The 14770-nt window shown below is 38.7% G+C and overlaps 1 protein-coding gene across 4 annotated transcripts; it reads left to right on the top strand.

Annotated features, from left to right (window-relative positions):
• The first annotated feature begins 1505 nt into the window (after positions 1-1505).
• On the top strand, positions 1506-9866 carry TAC1 (tachykinin precursor 1). Of its 4 annotated transcripts, XM_007982089.3 has the most exons (7): positions 1508-1686; positions 2095-2226; positions 3210-3306; positions 3728-3772; positions 4295-4318; positions 5780-5833; positions 9272-9866. In XM_007982089.3, exons 2-7 carry the CDS (start codon positions 2104-2106, stop codon positions 9316-9318), a joined length of 390 nt encoding a protein of 129 aa, XP_007980280.1. In that variant the 5' UTR covers positions 1508-1686; positions 2095-2103; the 3' UTR covers positions 9319-9866. The 4 variants fall into 4 exon arrangements, with proteins under 4 accessions (XP_007980281.1, XP_007980283.1, XP_007980282.1 ...); XM_007982090.3 differs by lacking the exon at positions 3728-3772 and having other exon boundaries at positions 1506-1686; XM_007982091.3 differs by lacking the exon at positions 5780-5833 and having other exon boundaries at positions 1507-1686.
• The last annotated feature ends 4904 nt before the right edge of the window (positions 9867-14770 follow it).

Below are 14770 nucleotides of genomic sequence, written 5' to 3'. Positions count from 1 at the left end.
GTAAACTGCGTGGGGAGGAATTAGGAGGCAATGAGAAATATTTGAATGCTAACTGGATATTTAAGGTAAGGAATTATTTTATGTTGTTTTAGGTGGGAAAATGGTATGGTTATGTTTTTATTTTTTTAAATGCTTACCTTTTATACAGTGATGCTGAAATATTTACAGTTGAAATGACTAAATGTCTGGGATTTTTTTCAAAATAATTTGAGTGCAGAGGAAACTAGAAGGGTTGTAGATGAACCTTGGAAGTGGATGTACCTCTCTACTTTTGGAGATGCTGATAATTTTCCATATAAAAGTTCTGAAAACAGAAAATAAAATGCTCACATTGTGAGGCTAAGGCCAAAAGAAATCAGAAATGCATGAGAATTTCCAAATCCAGGGTTGTTTAAGAACAACATAGAGGAAAAAATTTCTGGTTTAAGTTGCAAAAATGTGTTTCTTTTATACAATATACTAACAAATCATAATTAACCGAAAAATATAACACTTTATATGTAAAGGGGAGAAAACTACTCCACCAAAGATGCCGCATTCATTTAGAGATCAAAGAAATGTGTCTGCCAGGCAACCAAGGGCTCATGGAAAGCTGTGGTTTGTGTACAAATGCTATTTGTCTAATATTTTGTGCGTTAATGACTGTCCCATTAGCATCTTCACTACACTTATTTTCATAGAAAGGAGAAACATATGACTTATAGAGCCCTTTAGTGACAAGGGTGAGGATCCTATACATTATGTTGCTGGTTTCCTAGTCTTCAGCAAGAAAGTGTAGGAGAGAAGCAAAAATAGTCCTGTTCCAACCCCTGCTCCTGGATGTGGCAAGGAAGAGGAGTTACCCAGCTTGAAACAAAAGAAATCGTAAGTCTGACACACAATGTCATGTTTAAATTCCCCTTTCTCCAAAATGTAAAATAAATGTGCTTCCATCTTCTAAAATACTATGGGACTAAACAACGTTTTGTAATGCTAAGGAAATGCCAGTATTCTCATTGATTTAGGAGAGGGATGTTCTGGTCATAGAAAGATGCCGTGTCTCAGAAACACTTAAACACTGTTAAGCTAGAGATAAAGGGGAAAATAATGCCTTCCTGCATCTCCCCTCAACTGAAGTCCTCCTTTCTTAGCCTGATTTCCGATGAAATGTCTGAATGCCTACAGTTATTTGGCCACCCTCAAAAGTGCAACTTATCCTGACGTCTCAAGGGACGGAAAAGTTACCGAAGTCCAAGGAATGAGTCACTTTGCTCAAATTTGATGAGTAATCTCAGGTGTCATGAAACCCAGTTTCAAAGGAGAGGGGAGGGGGCGTCAGATCTGCAGACGGAAGCAGGCCGCTCCCGATTGGATGGCAAGACCTCGATTTTCCTAAAATTGCGTCATTTAGAACCCAATTGGGTCCAGATGTTATGGGCATCGACGAGTTACCGTCTCGGAAACTCTCAATCACGCAAGCGAAAGGAGAGGAGGCGGCTAATTAAATATTGAGCAGAAAGTCGCGTGGGGAGAATGTCACGTGGGTTTGGAGGCTCGAGGAGGCTGGGATAAATACCGCAAGGCACTCAGCAGGCGAAAGAGCGCGCTCGGACCTCCTCCTTCCCGCAGCCACCGAGAGTGCGGAGCGACCAGCGTGCACTCGGAGGAACCAGAGGAACCCAGCACCCCGCGGGACTGTCAGTCGCAGTAAGTACCCGCGCAGTGCCGGCCGCGGCTGCCCGGGTCACTCCACCCCGCATCTGTCTGAGGTGGCCGCGCTGGGTGCGCCGCCGCGGTGAGGGACAGTGGGGAGACTGGCTTCCCAAACGCCAACGCCCCTCTTTGTCTTCCACCTGCAGAGTTTCCTGGTTTGAAGGTGTGGGTTGGTGGGTTAGAGGGCTGGGGGAGTTGGGATTCAGGGAGAAGAGGGTTGGAGAATCTTTGGGACGCGATTCTCTCGCCTAACGGGTGCAGGTGAGACTTTAGTCCTTGTATTTTTGATCTTAGTTCATCCGTTGTGGGGCAGAAAATTCTGTTGCTCTAACTCTTGGATAACTACCCCTAACAGATATATTATTTCTCTCTTTGGTCTCTTCTCCCACTACCCCTTCCCAGAAATTCAACATGAAAATCCTCGTGGCCTTGGCAGTCTTTTTTCTCGTCTCCACTCAGCTGTTTGCAGAAGAAATAGGAGCCAATGATGATCTGAATTACTGGTCCGACTGGTCCGACAGCGACCAGATCAAGGTGAGGCCCCTTCCCAGGACGGCCCGCACCCTTCTTCCTGGGCTCGGGAGCTGTCACCTTCCCAGGCAGCAGCACCCTAGTTAACGTGGCAGGCACCGCGACCACGACGAGAGGCAGCGGATGCCTGCGGGAGGTTGGAAAGGGGCGCTATTTCCCGGGTTCCTCATGGGATTCTGTGCCCACGATTCAAGTTTCTTCCCGAGGGCTGCACCGTCCAGCCCAGGAACTCCCTGCAGCAGGGATGCCCTCCCGGATGAGCCCGAGATCCCCACAAGATCATAAATCTCGTAAGATTTCATCCCCCAGGAATGGGGATTTCGGGGGCTCCGGTCCAGCTGCACTGCCCTAGCGTCTGGGCACGGGCAGAGGGCGCCTTGGTCGCGGGCAGCAGCGGGCACACGCGCGAGCTGCAGGGGGATTGGAGGGCTGGAGGCTGGAGGGAAGTTAATTTCCTGCCTTCCCTTTTTTTTTTTTGCGGACCTGAGGATGTAGCTTGAAGTTTCCCTTTAGAAACTCGTAGGCTACTGGCGCTGGGGAGCGCGCCTCGGGAAAAGGGTGAAAGTCGTCTATAAAACGTTGTCACCGTTCCCCACTGCAGCCCCAGCCCCAGATCACACACACCTGTGTGCATTTAGGGCGGTGAGGACTCTACAAAGCCGGCACTGAGACTAGACAAAGTCAGGTGGCGGCGCGGCAGATGAGGGAAGGTCCCCGGGCTGGGAGGAAAGAACGGAAAGCGCTCGAGGCTTGAAGACGCCCAGCCAGCTGCTAACTCACCCCGGCAGGCTTGCGGGGACGGGACGCGGGTTCGGCGAGGAGGGGCGCAGAGAGGGAGCGCCTCGGGAGGTACCCCGCTCAGCCCGAGCGTGGGGAAGGCTGCCTCCCCCCGCCTCGGGGCCGGAGTACAGCGGGAAGGGCTCGGGTTGCTGGGTGTCTCGCTCCGGTTGCCTTACACGCCCTTTGTCCGTGCTTTTGTCCCCCAGGAGGAACTGCCTGAGCCCTTTGAGCATCTTCTGCAGAGAATCGCCCGGAGACCCAAGCCTCAGCAGTTCTTTGGATTAATGGGCAAACGGGATGCTGGTGAGATGGGCGACCCTCCCTAGGTGTCTTGGGCAGCTCGCCCTGTCTGCTCACTCCTTCTCGGAGTACCCCAGGGTCTCCCGCTCTGAATAGAGATTTCCACTCCAACAGGGGTGTAACCCAGGCGCGACATTGGCCCACACCGCACTAAGGCGCGCACGAGCCCGCAGGGGGAGGGAAAGATCTGGTTCGCATGCCTCACTGTATTCGAGTGAAGCGCTCCCTTGACTAAAGATCCACACTGACAAAGGGAAGACACGGGTCTCCAGGGGTAGTACTGCGGTTGATCAAAGTGCATGTGGAACAGGATTTTGTAGCATTCCCTGAGGTGAGAGTAGATTTGTCTTGGGATAGAAATATTGTTTCCTTGAATTTATCGCACCGTCAGTGGAACATGTAATGACAATTCGTCTCTTGTCAGATTCCTCAATTGAAAAACAAGTGGCCCTGTTAAAGGCTCTTTATGGTAAACATTCCTATAAATCTTTATTTTACTATTGTGTAAAGCACATGTAGGAAAGTGAAATAAAATCTTTTATGGGCTGAAATACAAGATCTAGATGATGCCTGTTTAATAAAGAGATGGATTTGCATACTCTCTCGATCTGTCACTCTCTCGCTGTCATTCTCTGTCTCTCTCTGTCTCTCTCTGCCACTCTCTCTCTTTCTCTGTCTCTCTCAATGGGTGGCCAGTCTTGAAGGTGGGAAATACTACAGTCTTATAGTCAATAAGAGGTCTCAAAAGTCTCACAGTCCTAGGTTTGAATCCCATAGAAGGCACATAATAAAAATTCTATTTGTTTGTTTAAATATTTAGTTTTTATTATTAATAAGTTGTTTAGCATTTATGGTTCTGCCTTATTCCTCAGGATAATATATAGATAGAAAATGTTACATATTTTGATAATCAAATTATTTTATAAAAGATATAATGTAGCATCTTTAAAAACAAATGTATATGTGTTTGCTAATTTTATCTTTCTTCTAGGACATGGCCAGATCTCTCACAAAAGTAAGTTCAAAATTGTTTTGACATTTATCAAATTTAAATGTAAAATTATATTGAATTTCACTTTATTTATCTTGCCTTATTTTCTGTCATAACCCTAAGGCTTAATATGTTTAATGAAGACAATATAAGAATGGGGGAGATTCATATTACATCCAGAATATGGTTGTTTAAAGCTGTGTTGTTTAGACATATTGTACTTAGCAAAGAGGTGCATTATATTAAAAAAGAAAAACAAGTATTTTAAGTCCCTTAAATTGTTAGTTTTAGATAAGAATTTCAATCCTAGGATTAGAACTCTACCATACACATTTCTTCCCACCCACCCACCCCCTAAGCTTACTTTCACTGTAAACAAACACACACATACAAAACCCCCATAAGCATTTATAGGCATCTTCTAACTCATTTTAGTATGCTTGGTCCAATAATGATGTCATTTATTAGGGTCATCCAGCAGCCAATTAAATGGAATGAGTGAGTGAATATGAGTAGAGAATCCACACTAAAAATGAAGATGGGTAGAGATGCAGTTTTTTAATCCCCTAATTGAATGGGAAAACTAGATCAGTAAAATATTTCTTGGGGCAGCAAAGATGGCAAAATTGTGGTACGTGAAGGTCATTAGATTTGTTTCTCAGTTAATGGAACCAGAGTTGACAAGAAGTGGCAAGGGTCTGTCTTCATCATATTGTCCACTCACGTACCCTGTCATGAATTTGGTACATTGGGTGGCAGAGCACGCCACATTAACGTAGCAGCTGTATTCTCAATCATTGAAATAAAAACCAAGAGAAATTCTGTCACTGGCATTAAACTAGTAACCTTTCCGAAGAGTTCATCTTTGAAAAATAAATAAATAGTATTCATATTTACTTTCTAAGGATTAGACTTTGAAGGGAATTATATATAAAAATTCTATGTAATAAAAAATGTACTCTATTCATGTCAAAACTAATACACTTTTCTGAAAGGAGTATCCTTTAATATCCAATAAAGTAAAAACAGTGACCTTTTAGAAGATTATAATCATCAAGGAATCTGATTTTAATTAAGGTCTACTTGCTGAGAAGTACAACTTATTAATAACACAAGGAAATATGCTTGGATATTTCACTCTCACACAAATGTGAAATTGACTTCCTAAAAAATCAAAGCTAGCTCAAATGACAATATTTTATATAAAATATATTTTAGAACCTTACATAATAGATAAAATATAATATGAATAAAGAGTGCTTGATAATATTAAATATAGAATTGAGAAAAGTACTTTCATTGTATTGCGTTAGTGTAATTTATAAAACTTTTAAGGAATCTTTATTTCTTCAGTCTCACCAAAACTTTAAGTAGAAAGATATTTATTATACAGACATATATTCAGAAGCTTGCTTTGTTCTAGTTATAATAGTTTGTTTCCTCAAAGATATACATATTAAAATACCCCTAAATGTATTTTTCCAGGGCATAAAACAGATTCCTTTGTTGGACTAATGGGCAAAAGAGCTTTAAATTCTGGTATGTATGAAATCATGACTGAAAATAGACAGTATCTCAAATCTATTTCTATTTTTTTCTAAGACATAGTTTTTAAAATATTAAGAAGGAGTAGTAGATACAAAAAATGAGTATTATGGTGAAAAAATTTAATTGTTGTAACCACAAATGGATTTACAGGTAGTTAAGCTAATATTACCACAGTATCTGTCTATTTCTCTCCAATCACCATTCTTACCAGTGTCTGCCCCATTTAATCATTACCTAACCTGAATCTTTGGGTTAGTCCTATATTCTTTCCTGTAGATCTGTTAAATAAGCCTTGTTTAACCTTACTGAACTAAGGGGTAGTGGGGAGTGCAGGGAAGAATGAGGCTAATTTTCACTTATCAAAGTAACTTGAAAGTTTTAAAAGACATTACATCTGGCGATCTTCCAACACAAAAATAAATTCACAAAACAAATTCTTTATACAAATTAATCACTTTTCTGAAGTTGTAGAAATTCAAAATCTAAACATCCTGATGGATGTTGGAGAGGATGTGAGTGACATGGTTTATTCCAGTACTTTCAAAAAGAAACACAATTAAATATCCTTGAGTGTTGTAAATTGGTTTTGGCTGTAAACTCCTTAGAGAGAAAGGATGCCACAATTCTCATTTTAATTCTGAACAACTTTTTTCATATGCTATAAAGGCTGCAGGTTTCCTTCTCTTCAGTTTCCATCTTCTTTGTAAATGCCATATATATATATATATATATATACACACACACACATATATATATCTGAAAACCATTATTAGTTAACTCATTCATCACACTGATTTCAAGGTAAATAAACCCTATATCATTTTATAGCTCTTACCTCCAGGGCTTCTTGGAAAAGCTATTCAAATTCTATTTTGCCTTCAGTGAAAATAGAATTAAAATACTAAATATGTAATTAATTAGAAAGTAATCAGCAGCTGTCTTACCCATTTATAATATTTCTAGTTTCTAGACAATCAATAAGATGTGCTGGCTTAATTCTTAATTGTCTGGATGCTAGGAAAAATAATTATCCTAGTGTTTTTTAATGGAGATTTTTTCTTTATTGTGAAATGGGTACAACAAATAAAAACACTTTGTTTGGGGCAAAAGTTAAAACCCACGATGCAAACAAAAAGTTAACACAATCTGGGCTACAGCAGAAGCCAGAGAATATATTCATATAATTGAAAAGTTCTAAGCACTTCATAATTGACCTTTTGATACATAATTTCTAATAAATTTGGAATTTGTAGTTCCTGGTGTTGAAGTCCACAGGACAAGCTATCCCAGTGTTTTTACTGGGTCCCCATTTTCTATTTAGACACTACCTTTGCATTTTCTCACCAGTCATTTTGGGCTGCCGAAGGGTAAGTGAAGTGTAAGAAATTATCAATGTGCCTTAATGAAAAACTTGTAATTGTTTTATTAATATGTATTATCTTCCCACTTTTGGAAATGAAGTATAAATTTAAACCACAATGGCTTTTATTTGTATCAGTACATACTAGTTCTCACTTAACTGTAGTTTTCTTGATAATCATATTAGTCATCAACTTTCCATTTCCAGAACTGATATAGGTTTCAGAACATGCTTAACGTTACAAATAATGTAGATATTGTACAAGTTAGAACAGATTAAATACTATTAAATGTACTTAAAATAATAACATGATTGTAAGTAGTGATAAATAGAATCACTGTAATGAATCAGGATCAATTTATAACTAAATCTTTGTTCCTCCATTTTAGTTAAGAAAATATAAATAGGTGAAAAATGGGCAAACATGTGATCTGATCCACAGTCAATCAGGGATGTTTTTATATACCTCATTGAGGCAAGGTTATCATAGCTTTAATCTACAGCCATCTGATCTTTACCCACTCATGGTCAGGGACCCCTTTGACAATCTGATAAATCTAGATAGATGCCCTTTCCCAGAGAAAACCTCATCAACTCATACACTCAAAAATTTATATCAGGCTTCAGAGGGTTCAAAGACCAGGTAAGAAACTCTGCTTCCATGTAAGAGGACATTATGTTCCAGCTAAATCACTGTCTGTCTTTAGTTGGTTTACATTAGCTTTCATCTAATTTCTCTGAGGAACAGAGTCATGTTACCTAAAGCTTGTCAGAGACTGAACTTGGGCTATTCATCCTGTTCCTAATATAATCAAACCAGAATGAGAAATAAACTGTTTCCTTCCCTTAAGCCTGTCCAGTGTTGGCTCAGACTGTTCTGCCTCACAAGTGCATACTTAATTGATATAAAATATGCAGCTTACTGTTAACCGCACTTAAAGGATAGTTGGGTGTTTAAGACCAGTATTAAAAGCAGGAAGTGATAACACTGGTGCCTTTACCTGCCTTCTCTGTCAACAAACCTTCTCACTGAGGAAGCTGTTTAGAGTAGCACCTATTATTCCTACAGATCCTTCACAGATCTTTCCGCTGTTTTTGTTTACATTCAGTATTTTATACAGGCCACACTGAATTTCAAAAAGCATAGTAGTTTCACTATACCATATGTCTAAGTCTATAAGGTATTAGTTAAGATGATGAAAAATATCCCAAAATATCTTGATCACAACAGTCTGATTTTTACCCCTTTGTGGTTACAGATCCCTTTGAAATTATATATAATATAATATAACATATAATTTTGGCATTATTTTGTCCAGATAATCAATGTATTTAAGTTATTTGCTAGCTATATGTTAAATACCTTTGGAAGCAATAATTAACCCTTCACAGACCATTAAGGTGCTAGTGAAAAGTTAAACAGTATGGTATTTAGATGGCTCAACTGACTTACCTACGGTAAATGGGCTGTTTTTAGTCTTGAGGGCAATCCATCACTGGGAGGTATCCACAAGGGAGGAAGAGACCCCCACACAATTAGATGCCCCTTGAGCAGAGATCAGCAAACTTTTCCTGAAAAGAAACAGATTAGAAATATTTTAGGCTTTGTGAGCCATGTAGTCTCTGTTGCAACTACCCAAATCTGTTCTTTTAGGCCAAAGCAGCCATAGACAATATGTAAATGGATGAGTGTGTCTGTATTCCTGTAAACCCATTTACAAGAACAAATGGTTATTTTAGGCATTGTCCTTTCTATAATTCACTGTGGGTATCTGCCACTGCTTGAGAAAGCTGCTGAGAATCAACACTGCAATATATTGTGGAAATATGCTTTGGAGGCACCAAGTATATGATAAATGATGAAAGAAACTGAGTTCTGTGGTCAGATCATTTCCCATCAGGATAGAGACTGAGGCAGGATTGGAAGATGTGCAAATTACATTCTTAGAAATACTTCTGTAAGGGAAAATGTCATTAGGAGTTTAAATTACTATATGCCCTAAACTTTAGTTGTGTAACTCCCTCAGTGAATTCACTTAAAAAACATTTTATCTCCTCTTTGTTTTCAGTGGCTTATGAAAGGAGTGCAATGCAGAATTATGAAAGAAGACGTTAATAAACTACCTAACGTTATTTATTCAGCTTCATTTGTGTCAATGGGCAATGAAAGGTAAAATAAGACATGCACTATGAGGAATAATTATTTATTTAATAACAATTGTTTGGGGTTGAAAATTCAAAAAGTGTTTATTTTTCATATTGTGCTAATATGTGTTGTAAACATGTGTTTTAATTCCAATATGACTCCCTTAAAATAGAAATAAGTGATTATTTCTCAACAAAGCACAGTGTTCAATGAAATTGTAAAACCTGTCAATGATACAGTCCCTAAAGAAAAAAATCATTGCTTTGAAGCAGTCGTGTCAGCTACTGCAGAAACGGCGGGAAACTCCTGACAGTCTTGTGCTTTTCCTATTTGTTTCCATGGTGAAAATGTACTGAGATTTTGGTATTACACTATATTTGTATCTCTGAAGCATGTTTCATGTTTTGTGACTACATAGAGATGTTTTTAAAAGTTTTAATGTGATTCTAAAGTCTTCATTTCATTCTGCGATGTGTTGTGATAGTTAACATTTTAAATAAAAGAAAAAATATCTTGAAGATTTTTGTCACATTCTTTTATTAACATTTGTGTCCAATTAGCAATCTTTCCTTTAATAGGTGAAATATGTTCAAAGCAATTTTGTCTAAAATGCAATTTCTCTCTCTGTCATGCACTTTTTTTTTTTTGCTAAATCATTTGTCATGAGATCATTTATGAAGAACACAACTGCATTTTGAATTCCAAAGAGTAAAGGCTAAGTTCTGGTTTTATATGCTTTTGATTCCTTTTTATAAATAGGATAATAATCTATTTCAAAGATATATTTCACTGATTGTTTTCTTGTTGAGTAAAACATCAGCTCACTCCCATTTCAGCCCTGCTCAGAGCCCAGGTATAAATGCATCAGTGCCTGAGTCTCACTAGAATAAAGATAGCAAATCAAATTCTCACAAAGATTGTCGGAAGATGATACAGAAAGATGAGGTGTTGATAATAGGGCAACACCCTCATAGCAAAAATAACTCCTTTCCAGCATGCCTAAGAAGTGCCCGTGAATTGCTAATACCTATAACACTCTGTCTGACAGAAGCACATGCATCAGGAATAAATACCAAGCGTTGAGAGGGAGGCTTGTGCATTTTGATTGATAAATGTCCTTGGAATCATTTTCTGATTGCACAGAGTATGTGAAGTATTGACCAGCAGTAAAACAATGCAGACAAGCACTGTTCAGTGAAGTAAAAAACATGAATGTAGCCTGGACTGGTGACTGTTGGTGAGCAATACAACCATTTGAAGGAGAGAAGAGCTAAAGCATATTTTAACATTTATGTTTTCAATTAAATATTTTTTTAAAAAACTCCAACTCATATTCCTTAGTACACAATGCATCTAAATGTGAAAAATTATATAATGGTAAGCAAAATGGAGAAAACCAGAGTCATCCCCTAGAGCCCCACTCCCCAACAGCAATGTTTAACAGTCCATTGAATAATAATTATAATAAATAATCATTAGCTAAAATTATGTATATACTTAATCAATGACCGAAATATTATCATCATTATTATCATTTTACAGATGGGGTTATGAAGCTTAACGAAATGCTGGGGTCAGAGATTATAATATAATAGGAGTCAGGATTGGAAATAAACTGAGGGGGAAATAGAGCAAATCATTATCTAACAATGAAATTGATTAAGCAAACATATACTAAAACAACAGAATATACAGTCATTTAAAGTGGCATCATGGTATATTTAACAATGTGGAACAACATATATGGTATGTTGTTAGACATAAAGCAGTATTTGTTATATTTATTTACATATATATATAGCTTTTCTGCATAGCTGTTGTAACAAAAGGAACAATTTTAGCGGATAAGCACATGGGACTCAGTGTCATACCACTCAGGTTTGAATCTTGGCTCTATCACGTTATGAATGGCCTTGTAAAGATGGGCGAGTCCCTTAACTTTTCTTTGCCTTATTTTCCTCATCCGTAAAATTAGAATAACAGTAGTACTTACTACATGGCATTCAGCTGATGCATTGTAAAGCTTTGAACACAATCTCTCACACACAGCAAACATCCAGTGAATGTTACCTGTTCCCATTGGAAGCTGCTGTTCAAAATGCCAGTGTGAAAATTAGTTCTATATTTTAACCATAAAACATTTTTATAGGCACTAAACACTGAACAAGCAACAGCACGGGGTGGTATTTAAATCTTTGCCTCACAAATTAAATCCAGGCTATATCACAAATTCGCAGTGCTTCGTGCTGTTCATTGCCGCAAGAGGTAGTCCCCATGGCCCCTTCCCACTCTGAAATTCTATAAATCCCTGTGGTATGATCCCACAGCGCCGCATCAAGACATGCATTGGCGAACCTTCACTCCTGCCTGCTTTCCCTCTAGGCCCAGAAACCCAGCGGCAACACAAATAGGAAAAGGGACAGAAACTTCAGTTTAAGTTTCTGCTCAAAACATTTATTATTACTTTCTCTTTGTGCCATACTTCCTTTAGTTAAAGTAAGTTTTCTTCACCTATATTCTTTCTTAAGTATTTTATTCTGTTATGAAACAGCAAAAAGACCAAACTACCTAAAGTTACCTATATACATTACTGCTTTGGTTTTTGTTTGTTTTGTTTTTGTTTCCATATTGGTCTGGGCCCAGGGTAAAAATAAATGATTTTCAAGTTAATTTGAGAAGGGGTTAATAAAGGGACTAGTTACAAAGTTATGGGCAGCATATAGAGAAGCTGGTAATGGTATATGGTTCTCCGTGCTATGTCCTTGGGAGCAACAGCTACCCCTACGCCAAAAGGATCAACTTGAGGAAATGAGAGTCCTTGTATGCAAAAGGCTGCTTGATGGCAGTGGTCTTCAGTAAAAGAGTGGAGCCAAAACAAGGTGTTCAAGTATGGGTGGGAGGAGGAGAGTGGGGTGGCCAGGGAATAAATATCCCATCCTCATTGCCACCCAGCTGTCTGATCTCCTGTTGGTACCTCCCACTGGGCAAACCCAACTGGAAAACAGAAGAGTAGGAGCCCTTGAATGCTGTCTACACAGGTAAGCAGGACATACAGGGCTCTTGAGCATACGGAGAAAGCTGGCAGGTACATTAGTGGGGTGGGCAGGGGAGGAAGAAGGAAGATACTCAACACGTGTGCCCTATTATCTTGAATCGAAGGGAAATTAATAAGCAGAAATCCAAATAAAGGAAAGCACACAGTAACAATAAAAGTCCTTCTCTATATCCCCAGGGATATAGTTTCACATGAATCCATCCAGACAGACAAAAATAAGAGTATCTTGTCTCAATTTGAGCATGTGCTGAAATCTCTCCTTCTAACACAAAATAATTATGAATGATTTTTAAGGAAGTTAGTATGTTGGGATTTGTGCAAAACACAGGAAAGATTTTTACTATATCAGAAATTATGTAAGTCCCCAGAAAAGCAGCAGAATGGAAGCCACAACAGTAAGTCATAGTCCTAGCAGGAAATTGCAGAGGCTACGGGGGAAGGTGCCAACCCCAGAATAAGGAATTGACCACTGCAGACAACAGACTTGCTAGCAATACTGGATGAGTATTGCAGCCATGAGATAAAGGGACAAAATATTCAAAACTCTTAAGGAAAACAGTATTTAACCAAACTATCACTTAACAGTGAGGATGAATTTGTGGAAGAAGAAAAGCCAACTAAGAACTGTTAGCTTAAGCCTTATTAAAACCATTGCAACATGAGAATAGCTCAAAATAGCTGTTCTGCTGAAAAGCAGGTAGTCTAAGGAATTTATATGTTAGATTAGCCAGTTGCAGCAGCTCATGCCTATAATCCCAGTGCTTTGGGAGGCTGAGACGGGAGGATTGCTTGAGACCAAGAGTTTAAAACCAGCCTGATCTTAGAAAAGCAGGACCCCATTTCTACAAAAAACATAAATGAAACATTAGCTGGGTATGGTGGCACATGCCTGTAGTCCTAGCTATTCAGGGAACGAGGTGGGAGAATAATTTGAGCCCAGGAGTTTGCGGTTATGGTGAGCTGTGGTTGTGCTACCATATTTGAGCCTAGGTAACAGAGCAAGACCCTGTTTCTGAAAACAAATGAACAACAACAACAACAACAATACATATGAATTTACATGTTAGGTTGATGAAGGTCAGTCAATATTTCACTATATCCTGAAAATTGTCCACTGTTCCAATTCAGAGAAGGTATGGGGCTGTATTAATAATGAAACAGGATTCAGGTCCTGCAAGACTGAAGATAAGGTTCTACCAGCTGTTATCCAATTTGGGTCTGGCAGGAAAAGTAAGGAGAAAGAGGTGCTGGCCCAGATCTTACTAGGGTCAGTGAAATAAATTCAGTAATTCACCTTCTTTCACTAATTAAGGGCATTTTCACACATCTAAAACCTCAGAAAGTTTATGCCCACCTTCTTTGAAAAAATTACTAAGGACATATTTCAGCAAGAAAAAGACTAAATCTGGGAAGAAATAATTATAAGAAATATGGTGAGCAAAGTAATTATTTAAAAAATATTGCTAAATTGAAGGGTTATGTATATGTATGTGTGTTAAATAAATAATATAGAAGTAAAATCTGATAAGATGTCAACATGGGAGTTAGCTAGGGGAGAAGGAAGGACAGTATAAAAGGAAATGAATACATGCTAAATTTATTGTGTTACTGAGGAGGCTAGGACATAACCTAGACTTTTTTTTCAAAGAATGTGTAAGTTTCTGTGAGTGAGTTAAAAATATACACAGGTTAAAACTAAAAGAATAGATGAATAAGTAACTATCAAAACAGAAGAAGGAAAATGTTGCAAAGCGCAATCTAATCAACAGAAGGAAAGAAAGCTTTTTAAAAATCTTGGTTAAAAAAACTAACTAGGCCGGGCACTGTGGCTCACGCCTGTAATCCCAGCACTTTGGGAGGCCGAGGTGGGCGGATCACCTGAGGTCAGGAGTTCAAGACCAGCCTGTCCAACATGGTGAAACCCCGTCTCTAGTAAAAACACAAAATTAGCCGGGGTGTGGTGGTGGGTGCCTGTACTTCCAGCTACTTCGGAGGCTGAGACAGGAGAATTGCTTGAACCTGGGAGGCAGAGGTTGCAGTGAGCTGAGATCATGCCACTGCACTCCAGCCTGGGCAGAAAGAACAAAACTCCATTTCAAAAAGCAAACAAACAAACAAAACAAAACTTAACTAAACATTAATATTTGCATAAATATGAGTAGCTTTATTAGACCTACTAAAAGACAGAGATTTCAGGTTGCTAAAAAGATTTAAAAATGTAGCTATTTATTATTTACCAAAAGACAAACCTGAAAAAAAATATAAAAGTGTTAAAAAATAAAGGGATATTTTAAAAATCTGCCAAATACTAACATAATGATTATATAGCAATTTTACTGTCATATGAGTCAGTAAAAAATTTTCCTG

This window comes from Chlorocebus sabaeus, chromosome 21 (assembly GCF_047675955.1).
Source record: "Chlorocebus sabaeus isolate Y175 chromosome 21, mChlSab1.0.hap1, whole genome shotgun sequence".
NCBI lineage: Eukaryota > Metazoa > Chordata > Mammalia > Primates > Cercopithecidae > Chlorocebus > Chlorocebus sabaeus.
Note: the sequence above shows the minus strand (reverse complement) of the source record. Positions and strands in the feature narration are given on the sequence as shown.

Coding starts and splice junctions, on each gene's coding strand:
- TAC1 (XM_007982089.3), top strand. CDS start 2,104: ATGAAAATCCTCGTGGCCTTGGCAGTCTTTTTTCTCGTCTCCACTCAG. Junction 3,773..4,294: donor CCTGTTAAAGGCTCTTTATG/GTAAACATTCCT, acceptor TCTTTCTTCTAG/GACATGGCCAGATCTCTCAC. Junction 5,834..9,271: donor CAAAAGAGCTTTAAATTCTG/GTATGTATGAAA, acceptor CTTTGTTTTCAG/TGGCTTATGAAAGGAGTGCA.